The sequence below is a fragment of the Zophobas morio genome, unplaced genomic scaffold, assembly GCF_036711695.1.
Source record: "Zophobas morio isolate AGI-343-1 ecotype UQ-CSIRO unplaced genomic scaffold, CSIRO_AGI_Zmor_V1 ptg000002l, whole genome shotgun sequence".
Taxonomy (NCBI): Eukaryota; Metazoa; Arthropoda; class Insecta; order Coleoptera; family Tenebrionidae; genus Zophobas; species Zophobas morio.
The window spans coordinates 25901025-25916547 of record NW_026972107.1 but is presented as its reverse complement, the minus strand read 5'-3'; the positions used below and the strand labels follow the sequence as shown (position 1 = coordinate 25916547).

The following is a 15523-nucleotide window of genomic DNA, read 5'->3' as shown; positions in this document are numbered from 1 at the left end:
CGATGGTTAAAGAAACTCATTATCGTTTATAGCTACAATAATAATATTACAAACATGCCCTTTATTTCACATTATATTATTAGTTACTTTAGATTTGTTGTGTCAAGTACCTGTGGAATTACGAGTTGGCTTCTAGTAATATTCCAAACAGCTAATTTCGATTTGATTTCATTGCTTCTGATTTCAGTTAATTTTGTTGACTGTGCTCATCACCAAAGTCAGCGTGAGTTTAATGTGCATAAATAATTTTAGGAGGCGTTTACAGTACGCACAACATAAACACGGTTTAAATAATACTGTATTTCATCAGATTCAAAAGTGTTCAGTTTCCAAGGTTTTGTGTTATCCAATTTCTATTTTACTTGGGAAAGGAGAAAGACAGGAAAAATCAAGGGAAAAATTAAATGTTTGTGACGTCTTATAAGGGTCATACGGTTCCATTTAAAATTTGCTTGTGAATTCAGAGAATTTAACGGATAGCAGTAACTCTGTGTCTTAAGATTCTAGACAGATCGATTTGGATGAGTTCAGATTAATATGATAATTTTTGAGCTCGACAAATGTTCACGTCTCGAAGAAAATAACTTGCGCTTCTTACACTTGTTACAAGAAAAATAGTTACAACTTAAAGTTTTTATCTCGAAATGGTGGAGGCGCCGGGAGAAGTAGCAAAATAAACACAAAATGTTTCATATTCAATACTGCATACATATATCATATATACAGGTTTTATTGCTTAAGAGAGAAACAAACCGTCATTATTACATTCTTATTTAACAGTTAAGAAGAGTTTCTTTGTCTCTGGGCTGCAGTCATCGATTTTCACATCACGGTACTGTCGCCGAGGGCATCGTTCATCCACGCAAAAAAAGAACTTCTCGAAGTATTATTTCGATTAGATTTCGTTTAAGGGCTTCACTTAACGATCGTCTGAAAGAACCGTTGGTGATTTGTCTTTTCTGATCATCAGCTTTCCGCCAATATTAGATTTTTAACATTCGGCTTCCGCTTTTGATGTCTTTTTTGCCGCATCAACCGACTTTTCGCTCCAAACATCCAAAGGAATTAAATACCGGAACCGTTTGCGTTTATGCACATCTATAATATTTTATTCAAGTAAACTCTCTTTATGAACTGACTTATAGCACCTTAAAACTCATCATCAGAATCTCGGCGTTGCTTAATTAAGTAAAAAGTTGCCTATTATGGTCATAAAAGAAAATCTTGAATACTTTTACCGCTCTTAAAAATATTCGAGCTCGGTAGATGAGAATTTTTATAGTACACCGCGCAGGAATTATTATAGTCCCGCTATTCAAAGATTTGGATTTTTAATATGTAGGGAACCTTCCGATTCCACCATCGATCTTAAAAAGAACGTATTTCAAGCTTCACATTGTTGGAGCGAGAAGTGTTAAGATTAATGTGCGATATCCGGCATAGATGTATCCAAGTAGGCCCACAAATCAACCCCCACTGACGTACAATTAAAATCGAATGCGTGCAGGTCATGTTAACACGGTATTTTTTTCCATTAATGACGGCTGCTCTGTGCCATCGGAAAGGTAAAAGATTTCCCATGACCGTATTACGGCGAGACTGAATTTGATAAGCATCAGAAATGGCGTGACTACATTAGTAACGACAGCGAACAAGTGATGGCTTGTGGTTATAGATACTTGTCTGTTTCATTGTGGTAAATAAATCGCTCTCTCATTTTGGCCATTTACAGCGAAGCGTGGAACTTTTACTGCAATGAAATAAATTGAATGCTTTACGGCCTATACTACACTACTACGCGCGCTATACATCATTTGTAAAGAGCTTTCTGTATTCAGTTTGAGAAACAATCGAGTTAGCGGCTTTTGTTCTTTGCCAGATCGGGTTTTTACATAATGGTCGTTCTCTGGAAACATATTGACGCCAAATGTAATTTAAAAAATCGCTGTTGTACATTTACGCAAGGCGTAGGCCTCTAAACGCTATTCTCAATATTGTATGCTGACTCAGCTAAATTTCGAAAACATATTAGATGTGTTTGTTTGATGTATCAAGTTACAAACAAAGAGAAAAGCGGTACATGTTGTTGGCGGCTATATAAGGAATATATGTAAGTGTAAATTATAACTCGGTCCGTTAAGAAATTCAATTCACGTTCTAATTAATAAGATAAAATTTTCTATACTTTATGTCAGTAAGTTGTAGTGAAAACAAAATTATATTGTCACCTGCTTCTTGCAAGAGTTTTTCAATTTCTTATTTTGTTAAAACTCATGAGCAAGAAAACTAACGAAAACGATTAAATGAATATATTTGGTATCCATCCAGACCCGGTTTACAGAAACTCAATTAAATATTTGATTGCGATTAAACTTTTAACACGGCGTTAAAAATACCACGTGATCGACTCTACGTTAATCAGACGTCGCTAAAAGCCTCGTTAAGTGCGTGATTAATTTGATCTCAGTGTCTTATATCGTGATATTAAAATTAATTCGAAAGCAATAAAATCTTTGGCCAACTTTAAATCGTAATAAAAGTTTCAAAGTTTTAATGTTAGTTTTAATATTGAATTCGAATGGATAAAGTCACATATACTGAGAAAGAGCAATAAAAAGACAATCAAAGGCAACCATGGATTTGTTAAAGTTTGTCGTACATGCAATTTCAAATTAAAACAAATTGACGATAGTTAATCTGACAAGACGAAAATTCGATCAATGACAAATCGTTGACAATGTTCTAGCAAATACACAAAAAAATACATATTCTCATACATACACTACCGGAAAAACTAATATTTATTGTTACGGATGACCCACTATTGAACTTAATTGCATAACAACTTCAATAATCAGATCTGATAATATAAAAATGCAGTCGTACAAACAATGTGTTGGTATTATAAAAATTTTTTACAGCTGCCTCAAATTACTTGGAATTTATGCAAAAATGAAGAGTACGTATTAGTACAACAAATTTTAAGTTAATACTCTATTAAATATCACAACACAGAAAACACTAATGGATAAAATCCCCACATTCAGTTATTTCTGAACAAGTACCGTCTTGACTCTCCATGATAATTATTGTGTAAGCTGTACTTAATTTAACAGTCTTCAATACAGTGATAGCAACCCTACCCGAATATTGCAATTGTTTTACTCGACACTAATTAGCCATGTCTTTTCAACTCATTTATTGTTTGTTGAGTTAACTAAATTAAAAAAAAATCGTAAAATGTATAAACTAGAGTTTAAAATAAATCCCGTGCAGCGCTTTTTTATTACGATTTCATTGAATTCATTTACCGTGCCGTTTGCTGAGTTACTGGTTGTGAGACAACATAGTTGTGATTAATTAAATAAGTGCTTCCACATTTCCACACCCCCGTTTTGTCAATGTTGGCGTGTTCATTGCCACGACCAGGTGCTGTCATATTTTATTAGTTGCGGTTGAGTGAGCACCTGTGCCACTGTCAGAAGTGTCGATGTTAACCAACATAATCCAATTAGGGAAGGAATCGACGCTCGAATTTGTTTACCAGGATCTGCTCTGTATCCAACTTTGCCAAACGAATTAAAATCCAGTCCGTGTATTAAATTATTCGAGTAGATGGAATTTCTTCGTTGTTTACAAAATTTCACATTTATGTGCGTTGCGAATGTAAACTAATAAAATTAAGCTCGAGTACGAATGCTTCAAACATTTCAAAGACGATATTCAATTACATCAAGCAAATAGCTACCGGCAGCTAGGCAACATACAATACAAAGAATCGAATTTAGCAAACATCCCCCATTTAGAAATGCAGCGACATCTAGCAGACACTAGTCAAGTTCCCGCGATCATCCCTTCACGGTATAGATGGCGACACCAACAACATTTTTTCGAAAAAGCCGGTCTACGTTTTTATTTAATCGCGACTCGTAAATTGTTGTTGCATTATTAATATTAGAATTTTTTTCAGCTTTCCGAACTGGAGCAGAGGGTTTTGGAAGCGGAAAGTCGGGCGGAAGAGGCGGAAGACAAGGTAAGAGGAATACGTTCGCCACCGATTGGAAAAGAGATAGAGGTGGTTGCATGGCAACCGAATTTCACTTTCCCTATCGTCTGTTATTGATTATTTTCCGTCTCGACGCTGGCGGTCATGGCGTCTTTCAGCTGACAGAAAAACAGAGAGTCGCTATAGGTTTTTGTTTCGGGTTTTGTTTTGGTTGTTTTGTTTGTGCGACGTTTCGTTGTTTGTTTGGGGGACATTATCAGGGAAAATGTAAGTGTTACAATGACATTTTTTGTTTTATTTTCATTTACTTGTAAGTGTATGTGCGATTTGTTTTGGATTTGCATCTTAACATAGCATGCAATGAAGAGCTTTGTAGTAGTCGACTTTTCACCCTTTTGTCGATTTCCTCGAAAATTTAGCTCAACTGCGAAGGTAATTCGATGGCAACAAAACTTTTCGCCCGTGAAATCGCAAAGAAAATGGTTTCATAATAAATTATTCAAAAATGTAGATGTTGAACAAACATTCACGGTATATTTTGGACTGATTTTCGTTATTTCTGTAGGAATTTAGCGGCAAAAATGATTTTCCTTCGCGTGAATTGAAATAAACAATCGATAGCACGTGTTTAAATGTCAAGCAGGGTCAGTGACAAAGAGTTGACGCTGACTTTTTTTATTTATTCATAGCACGGAAAGTCGATTATTTACAAGAAAATATCTAGATTTGATTCTCGTTTGTTACCGTTAGTGGTCAATCTAAAGGTTTTATTTATTCAATAATTAAAAAGCCGGTAGGTGCAGATGATGAGTCATTTAATTTTGGTGTACATAAAAGTGGGGTCGAACCCCTTGTCACATGCTATAGCTTTATGTACCTCTGTATGTTTTTAAATCCCTACCGCACGTGCCACGCTAGTTATCACCACATTTTTAAAAAAGGGTTACTCATTTTACATCTGCCGGAATAATTTTCCAAATCCGGTTATTCCGTTCCATTGAGTTGATTTTTTTCTAAAGGAACCTTTTTCGCCTAATTTATTTTTATAATATTTAAAATATACCACGATTGTGTTAGTAGCTAAAACGGATATTAAGCAGAGATATAATCTTTACATGCTGTTTCTGACCTTATGCTTTAGTAGCTGAACATTAAAAAAATAAAAATAGATTTTTTTCTCTGTTTCCTTTGGGAATAATCATTAAAATGTGTTTTTACTGAACAGACAGTATCAGACTGTCGTCTGTAATGAAAGATTGATTTTGGTGTTGTCGCGCAGTCTGCATTTTACAGAAAACATGTTTATTTCATTATATACTTAATTAATCCATGAAGTTCATGAATGAAGAAGAAACATCCTGTATACAAACGAAGAACTTTAGAGACCCTTTTGCAGCATGCTCACGAGTACAACAAGAAATCTTATTTTAAGCACAAAATATTATTTCTGAAAGTGCAACAGCTTTAACCAAAATTTCAGTGTGTCTTTGTTAATCCTCTCCATTCCTCTGTTCTTAAGGTTCTTATTGTGAGGATTTACGACTTTTGCGTTGCTTCATTGTGGAAAACACCATAAAACCCGTGTTTATGCTCATTGCTGACGTCGTTAATGTTGAGTTCAGTATTCTAGATTTCATAGATACCGAGAAGATAAAGCCAAATATCCCATCCTGTTTCATAAATGTAGTGTGTCACTCTTTCAGCCGTTACTTCCAAAAGTTTTCACTTTTTTATTTCTGTTTAATTGGTGGCAGTGAAAGGTTAAAACTCTACATTATAAAATCACCCCTTTAGCCCTACGCTCCTAGAAATATGAATACATTTTCCCCCTATAAAGTATTGTTGCTCTCTTATTTGCATATTTTTGAAAAGCTCCTTTGTTGCGCAGTCTTTGTTTGTATTCACTATTCTTGCCAGCTTACGATTTTCATTATGTATTACGTATTTGTAGTCTTTCGCTTCAGATATCGAAGTTGTTTACACGGGACTAAAACAAATATTGATTCTGAGATGAACTGTTTTATTACAAGGCGTGTCTTTATTATTGATGTGGCGAACTTCTCCAGAAATTCGGTTACGAAACGTAATAAATAATAAGTGAGTGGAAAGCTTCCGTCAATTTTAGGAATACATGGGGTGGTTTAATTTTTTTATGAGCTCTATTATGGAAGGAAAAGTTGATTATTTGACTTTCATGAAAGTGGCAAGACCTGAAAAATTGTAGAACATTGGAGTTATAAATTTTGTGGGGGAAATTGTAGCTGAGGAAGTCTGTCAAACAGAAATAGTAATGAATAATGAAAAAGTATCGACTCTAAGGTTGCGTTGTAAGACTTTTGGCTTGTCGACCTCGTATCAAATGAATGTGTCTTCAAAGTTGTTCTAAATTTTGTGTTTTCTTTCATCATTATATGAATATTAATAATTATTGTTGATCCACCACCATTCATGGCTAAGCTAATCTTCAGTTCTTTATGAGACATTAAAACTAGTATAGTTACAATTTCGATTGTTTCATGTTATCAACATTTTTTATTCTTAATATACGAACAGTAGTATCGAATCTACACCAAATTATAACACAAAGCTGCCCCTGTTTTGTCTATGATTTTAAGTTTAAGTTTATTATTTATATAGCAACTTGAATTTTCAGGCATGATAGCGATAAACAACCTTTTTTCACAACTTATCTTTGTATATTAATTCAAATATAATTGTCAACTATAATTTCATGTCATAAAATGTCAGTTTTGTAGATTCGAAAACAGATGTAAATACAACAAATAATGCATAAGTGTCCACAAGGTAAATTGACACCTTTACACTTGTATCATAAATTAAAGTCGCAGACAAAACTTAACGACAGAATGTTAATTTTTTAGTTATTTATTTAGTCTTCGTGAAACTTTGCTAAAAACGAATTTAAGATATAAATATTCAAAAAAACTTAGAATTGAACACTATTTTATAGTGTAAAATCTCAGTGATTATAAAGCAGAATCGGGATACATTTTTAAACCATATCAAAAAATATGCGAAGCTTTTGGAAAACAACAACAACTGGATTGTCTGTCACAATGTACTTTTCAAATCGCTGTAATTTTTTTTTAAACACGTTATAAGGTGTATGAAGGAGAATATGTATATGTAGCTATGAGTTTTGTAATGAAGGATGTAACACAAAAGTGACTTATTTACTTTGTTGATCTATAAAATAAAACACTTCGTACATTTCATATTTAAATATATTTGTATATTTTTACGATAAGTCATATGTGAAGTTAAAAATATGTTCATATAGGTAAAGAAGCATGTAACTATAAATTTCAGGCAAATAGAACATTAAAAACAAGAATTCACGAAAACTGAATAATGTTATTTTTCGCTATTTCTGGCTCAATTTAGTATCTTACTCAAATAAAAAATCCCTGAGATAATTTTAGAGGTCAAATGTAAATTGTCCAAATTTGTTTTTCATTGAACCATAGTGTATTCAGCTGTGCATGTCACTACAGTATTTTATGATGACGTCATCTGTTACTAGAAGCCTAATAAATAAAACAAAAGTAAAAACCAATCTTTAATCTTGAACCCCCGTCCAATCATCTTTCTTTAACGTCACAATTATAACATAATACCTGTCACAAAGCCAAATCGACAACCTTTAAACGTATAGATAACAGCTTCAGCAATGTATCACCCTTTTGTGACGTTACAAATCAATTTACCCTTATTGAATCAAACACTTGGGGGGTTGGCAAGTTCCGCCACATGTTTTTGTCGCATGTCCAAACAACATTGTTCATAGAAAGTCCAAACCGTCTTTTCATTTGATAGATGTTTCAGCTAACTTTTGCCCGTTTTTCAACCTCTTTTCATCCCCGAATTGAATGGGAGTCCGCATTAATTAAAATCACCCCATCCATTTCAGAAATCAGTCTTCTGCCAATGACAGCCTAGAAGACCGATAGTGACCGTTTCCATTTATCATAGCTCCTATCAGCATTTCGCTTAATTGAAATAGTGGGGTGTAATTCGATATTTGTCAGATTTAACGATACAACCCCGTCTTGTTTGTTTCCAACCGCATCGGAAGCTAAAGAGGGTGGTTACAATGGCCGATGGCTCTCCCCCACTATGGGGAAGTTTTGTGACAAGCGTCGGGACGCCTTGGCGCCGCGTTCACATCGGCATGTACTCTTTTTCAGCGATTGCAGAGACTGTATGCGACTTGGTGTTAGGACGTGCAAACTTCATACAGTTTCGGCTTTAGTTGGCAGCGAACGGTTTCATCGCGTGGATGTAGTTGGGGAGGTTTAACAGTTTTAGCACCCTCGTAGTTCTGATTGGAGTGTGAGTGAGACTGCAGCAAAATGGAATCACGGGGTAAATCACATCTGCTTTGTTTGTTGGGATATTTATTTATAATTGGTTAGTAGCCGTCATGAAGTTTTAATTAGGGGTCATGTTTTGCTCTTATTTGTAAAATGTGCGTGGTTTTGTTATTGGCTTTGTGTTGTTGGAAGCTACTCTAAATTTATTAACCTGCGGTTTAGTTTTGGTTTATTTTAGATACTGAAATAACCGTTTCATTTCTCTTATGCTTTGTGAATGCGAGCTGTATGTAATTAATATTTTTGGTGTTTTGGAAGCGATGGAAATGTTCCGTGGATGAATTTGCTGTAGGGGTCGTTTCTCGTGGTTTTCATTCGAGAAGGAGTTAATGTTTCGTGGTTTCTTGATAATGAGAACAGTGTTCTTGCTATATAGGTGATAAACAGCTATTGTATAATTAAATAAACAACTAATCTGTCACTGTCTTTTGCATATTTTTTTTACAATGTTTGCCCCTACTGCAAATGAAAAAAAAACAGTTCAGTGAACTAATCTGAATTAAGTATACCTAATGTATCAGATTCTTTTAACAGATGCCGTCAATACGCTCACAATAATGTTTCCAATCAAAACTGTCTGGTACAGATACACCATTCATTCTATAGCAGTCAACACTCACTGGTGCTAATATGACAAAATACATAGTTAATTGATATGCCTAATTTAGTTCGAGAGTTTTTTACTTCCCGAGCGTAAGCTATAAGGGAATATTATAATAGGGTCCGTTTGGCAAATAATCACTTTCATAGACTCTCGACGTTTCATGACCCTTAGTGTACGAAAAATACGGCTCCGTTTCCCTTTATCGGGCGTCTGCTGTCTGTGTCGATTTTTGTTAGATAGATAATCTCTGAAACGGCCGGGCCGATTTTTGTGAAATTGTATATGTGTTCGGAATATCATGTAAATGGTTTAACGCTAACCAACCGGTGTCTTATCACCCCCATCAACAATGTGATGACGTCGCCTGAAAATTGTGCATGGTGAATTTTATTTAAATGTTATAAAATAATATACCTACATCAAGATTTTTGAGCAAAAAATAAAAATTATATAACATTTTACAATTTAACTTTGAGACTATAAAACCAAATACAATATATTGCAAACTTGTTTCAAAGTTATCGTAAACATGGTAAATTATTAATGAAAAGTTATGTGTTTATCCCCTTCCTCCTCATGATGACGTTATCTCAAAATTTTACCAAAATTTACGAAATGTAATGAGTTCATATCAATGCATTCATATTTTTTACTTCCCGAGCGGAAGCTACGAAAGTATTGTAATCGAGTCCATCACGCGACTGGCTACTTTTGTGTTTTCTCGACGTTTCATGATCCCTAGAATACGAATAAGTCTCTTGTCAAAACTACCGGACCGATTGCTGTCAAATTTTATGAATATGTTACAAATACCGTGTAGATGGTAAAACGCTAACCAAAATTTGTCTAGTCATGCTCAGCAACAATTGATTGACGTCAGATACGTCTACACTTGTGTTGATTTTTACTTCCCGAGCGTAAGCCAAGGAAGTATAATAATCAAGTCCACCGGCCGAATTGCCACTTTCATATTTTCTCGACATGTCATGACCTCTAAAATATGAAAAAAAGTTGTCTCCCGTTTCCGTCTGTCTATCTGTCTGTCTGTATCCATTTTTATTAGACAAGTACTCTCCTAAAATTTCACTAATCATCCCCACCACCAGTAGGGATGACGTCATCTTCAAAATGTATAATAAAAAGTTTTTTTTTAATTTCATAAAATAAGATACTCCTGCACTTTTGTTGCGTGAATCCGTATCGAATTTTCACCCTGGAAATCCAGATTTTTTTTGGAAAAAATCTAAAACTGAATAACAAAATTTTGCAACATGACTTTGAAACTGCAAAATCGATTGCTTTGAAATCCTGTAAATGTTTTAAGGTTATCGTAATCATGGTAAATCGTTAAACAAAAGTTATTCGTTTAATCCCTTCCAAAAATTGATGACGTCATCTCAACATTTTGCCGAATAAATCCTATGCAAAATGTGCAAAATATGATGAATCTATACGTCTGATTTATCATTGCATTAAATTTTTTTAAAGTTCATATACAGGCTGAGTCATAAAAGTTAATGAATGATTATTTTATTGATTAAATCGGGAACGCCTGACTCAATTTTCCACAAAATTTGGAAGTACAATACTGCTACCATCAAGGTTGGAAAAAATCAGATTTAAAAAAAATCACGGTTTTTTTTTTGTATTTTTCTTTGATTTTTTTTGTTTTCTTAATTGTTTCTGATTTTTTAATTTTTCTTGGATTTTTTTAGTTTTTCGGTTACCCACAATAATTCAGACTTCAAAAGTAAAGTACATAATAGGAAAAAAATCAAAAGTTATGTGACTTAAGTTTGAAGTTTTAATTATTTTTATTCAGTTTTTAAAAGCTTTATATTTTATTTAGTTGTTTTTAGTAATTTTCATTTTCTGCGTATTTCCAAACATTCACAAATAACAAATATGCGGCACTGTCCTATTTGAATCGTGCTTCTGTCGGCAAATGTAAACTGCAGCTAACGAAAAAAATACTTTACTTAAAAAAATCGGACTGTGTTTGTAAATTGCAGCGGATCTTTCGCCTTCGAGGTGTCTCAGAACGGTTACGTAAATTTCGGCGGTACGCAGGTGTACCCTTATTGAATTAAATTGCATTTAAAAGACTGTAACATGCATTATATGTTTGTAATTCAAAAAAAAAATTTTAAAAATCAATAATGATTTAAATCAGGCCAACCCTGGTTATCATTAGTATTACACCGCACCTATCCAAAGTATCTTTGCAAAAATGTTGATGACGTCATCACAAAATTCTGTCAAGGGTAAACTCATTTGGACCGTGCGCGCAACACTTTTCTTTACATTTACATACCTATCTGTATTTTAATTTATAAACGTTCTAATAAAAAAATAAAATTGGCAAAATCAAATTTTACAATTTTTCGAAAAAGCTGGATTTGTGTTATTGTATTTTAGGGACGAGGGAAGTTCTGTCGAAATAACCTTCGACCAATAGACATTCAGACTGTTGGAGAAAATAGCAAAATTGTATAAAAACATTTTGCAATTTAACTTTGAAACTGTAAAACCTAATTTATCCGTTGATACCTTCCCAAAAAATTGATGACATCATTTAAAAATTTTGCCCATTAAATGTTCTTTAAATTTTATGAAATAACATACAGATTTTTAAGAAAAAAATATTGTTTAACATTTTATAATTTAATTTGAAATTGCAGAACCGAATTTTGTGAAATCTAGCAAACATTTTAAAGTTTGTTTAGTTGCGAACGAAAATATATTTAATCATGTGCACCAAAAATCTGATAATTTTATCTCAAAATTCTGATAAGTAAGCCCCGTTTAAAATGTGCAAATTAATATACCTCGCATGTGTGATATAGTAATCCGCTTGTATTATTATTTTGGGTTTTTTTTTTTAAAAAAAAAGCAAAATTGTAGAATAAAGTTTTGCGATGTAACTTAGAAACTAGGATACTGGTTACTCTGAAATATTTCATATTCTTTAGTGTTATGATGAGTGTAATAAATTGCTAAACAGAACTGAACTGTTAAGTTCTTCCAAAAACTTGATGACGTCATATGAAAATTTTGTTGAGTAAATCGTAAAATTTTAAAGAATTGTAATTTATGGGGCAACATGTATTTGTTGTTTATTAGTGAATCCACAATAGTAATAAAAATTGTAAAAATAAATTTTACAGCTTCTCTTAAACTCTACGAAACGACCTTTTCCAATTTCAGACAACATAGTTACTAATAATAATTAGAGAATTCCGATTAAAAATATTTCCTCATCCCTTCAAGAAAAGTAATGACGCCATCACACACATTTTTAATTAAGAAAAATGCTTCGAAGTGCCATTGTGTTTTCACTGTAGTAATATATTTAGATTTTTGTTTATTCGCGATATTTAAAAAAAATAGTGAATGCATCAAATAATTACTGAACCGTAAGTACAATGGGGTGGACGATACAATCGTCGTCGAACACCTATCTTGACTTCAAACTTTTATTATGTATTTAAAAAATTAATTTTAAGTTATTTAAACAGAATCTCCCACGCCTCAAAAGCACAATCACTGAAATGAGTCCAATTTCTTACATAAATTATAAGGTCTCACTCTACGATTTTTTTTTTTATGAAATTAAATTAAAAAATCTTTTCCCAGTGAAAATAAAGTTTTTGTGATAACATCATCAAATTTTTGGTTTAATGGTAAAATAGTACTGTATTTTTTAATTTTATATTTACCGAACATCATTTTGTGCCTGGATATTTTAAGTTCCATAGCTCGATCAGATATAATAGAGATTGCCACATAATGGGTGTTCAGTTGTAAATGTCATCAATGTGGCGTTGCTTTTTTCATGTGTTTTTTTTAACCCAAACTGGTGGGTGGTACAATTGACATTTTCGCATTGTCAGCTGCCATCGATTAAATTTTAGGTTTATTGTAGACATACAAAAAATCAAGACCAGCTTGATGACTTTTTTAATTGAAAACCCGATATGTTTAGACATTTATTATACAGGATGTTTCCTAAACCTTTCTTACTATTCCTTGGGTTATTTTAAGTTTTTTTTCCTTGAAATATTATTTTTGCCGCATATGTATGTAAATATTTTGCGGCTTCTTTTCTTCAGTGTTGTTATCCTCTGCCACTTTGGGTGAACAATACAGATTCCATGAAATATTAATATAAACAAAATTTGCCAAACAGAATTGTGAAAGGTCTAATTTTGGTAAAAGTTAAGAATGATACAACGTTAAACTCACGCAGCAAATGAAAATACCTGCATACACGAATACCATTATGAGAATACTAGCGGGTTTGGTTCCATCGAAAAAAGTCAACAAAAACCGAGTTTTTTCGTTTCAGTTTTCCTGTCTCTTGTTATTCCCTTTTGCTTTTAATTTTCATTGTTACCAACAAAAATACATACTTTTCTCGGTAACCATAGACATTTTGAATTTCGTTATAAAATACCACCATTGCTATCAATATTGTTGCCGTTACAAGAATAGTTATAGTTGCTACATAAACATTTTTTAACAGTTAACCAGTGATGCAAATTTACATACATTGTCAAATTACTAATATGCTACCTTTATCTAACATAAAAACCTAACTTTAATCAAAGACATGCGGTGATTATAAAGAACAATTGAAGCTGGGTTTAACGCTTTAAGAAAAAATATGCCTCGATAGTTTCCATTATAAAGTGACCAGTTTTCAACAGACATCATGTTTGTAATTAATTCTCTTTGGTATCCGATTTACCATGTATGATTAATTTAACTTCCGCTCTCTGGTGACAACAAATAACAATGTCGCCATGTAAGATTTTAATAATACCAGAACAACACCATAAACAACATCACTCTCCACACCCCCAAGAGACGGAAGGAAACAGCGAGCTTTCTGCAACCGCACCGCTTTGAAACAAACAAAGCTGGATAAGGAATCTGGAACCTTCGCGTGTAGCGTTATTCAAATTGCGTCCAGAATTTATGTGTCGGTCTGCCCCAACAGCAATCGATAGCGCACCATTCAAGTCCAGAGCCGTTCTCATTACGTTGTTTTTTTTTGCAGGTGCGAATAATGGAACAGAAGCTGGCATGGTCGCAGCAAAGTGACCCGAACAACGTTCAAATCCATCGTCTGGAAGGCGAAGTGGAAGAGCAACGACAGTTGCGGCTCCACGACGCTAGGCAAGTCGAAGCGAAAGCGGCTAGAATTAAAGAATGGGTGACGAATAAACTACGCGAACTCGAACAGCAGAATCAGACTCTGCGAGAACAGAACATCAAGTGCAATCAGCAGTTGGAGCTGCTTCGGAACCATCTGGCGCTGGCTGACAGGAGGAGGTCCGAGAGTTGCTCCCCGGAACCAAGGCTAGTATTAAAATGTCAAGTTTTTGTTTTGTTATTTAATGCGGAGGTGTGAGGTGAAGTGTCAGTTCAGCTACCGTCGAAACAGCACGAAGTGTGGGAGTTCAAGCAGAAAGGAACGTTACTAAGCATACTCGTATAACATAATTTTCTGTACTTTTTCATGACAGTGTCCATTTGTTTATCTCGTTCTCTTTTGACCTGCTATTTCAAGGTGGCACTGGAAAATATAAAACGAAAAGCAGTCATGATAGGATACTTGGAATATGTTGTGTTGATCGCGGTACATGTCACAGTGAAATTTACATATTATCCCAAATAATAAGGTCGTATTCTTTCCTGCCAGTCATTCAACTATGTACTATGTACTTAAACAATTAAAATTAACCGTCGAGGAATGTGGAAGAAATTTGTAGTGATTTATTGGAAATTTATAATTTTAAAAAGTGTGTGTCATCTTTGGTAGAATGTTAATTTGAAATTCTCAAGAAAATACTGCAGTATGACCAACGTTGGTTTTTATTTATTACGATAATGTGAATTATAACGTTTTGACGACTTATATCGTGAAAATTGTGTTATACATATTTACAGTATGTTTTTAATAAAACTCACTTGATTTCCTGATCTCTAACAATTTTTTAGATGTTTTATATTTCATCCTATTTAAATTATGTTAAATAACAACTCAAACAAATTTATGTAACAAGTACAAAGCAGAGAGTGCAATAAAGTACCAAGTTATCAGTGGTCGGTATCTTGTTGACAGAAAAACAAATGTGATGAATTAAATTAAAAATGTTACATTTGATATGGTTCCGTCTACGCACATGTATATTCTATTCTATGTTAGTAGTTTATGCGCTTGAGTTATGAAATACTAATCATCTAAATCCTGCGGACGTGGCTGCTTTCATTCCTGACTCGTGGTTTAAGAAGAGACAAAAATATTACAACGTGCATTTTATGACTTGACGCGTAAGTTTGTGAAATGCAGTTTACTACCGCACGTGTACACGTGTAAATCGTGTTACAAAAATCCGCCTACGTTTCATCCTTAGTTACCCCAGCATATTTTCTAAATAAAAATGAGTGGAAAAGTCTTGGTAGCGATTCATTACCTCAAAAGTCGCTAATAAAATGAACCATAAAGAACAG

The 15523-nt window shown here is 33.7% G+C and overlaps 1 protein-coding gene across 8 annotated transcripts in view; it reads left to right on the top strand.

Moving 5' to 3' along the window:
* Window positions 1-15523, top strand: part of LOC135131743 (uncharacterized protein) — a 228195-nt gene that overhangs the window by 194652 nt on the left and 18020 nt on the right. For 6 of the 8 annotated variants that reach the window (XM_064059600.1, XM_064059617.1, XM_064059607.1 and 3 more), the window contains exons 3-4: window positions 3971-4033; window positions 14067-14368. In XM_064059600.1, coding sequence (XP_063915670.1) covers window positions 3971-4033; window positions 14067-14368 — 365 coding nt within the window. Of the gene's footprint in view, window positions 1-3970; window positions 4034-4146; window positions 4274-8284; window positions 8393-14066; window positions 14369-15523 lie in introns of those variants that run through there. The other 2 variants (XM_064059633.1, XM_064059639.1) reach the window with 2 other exon arrangements.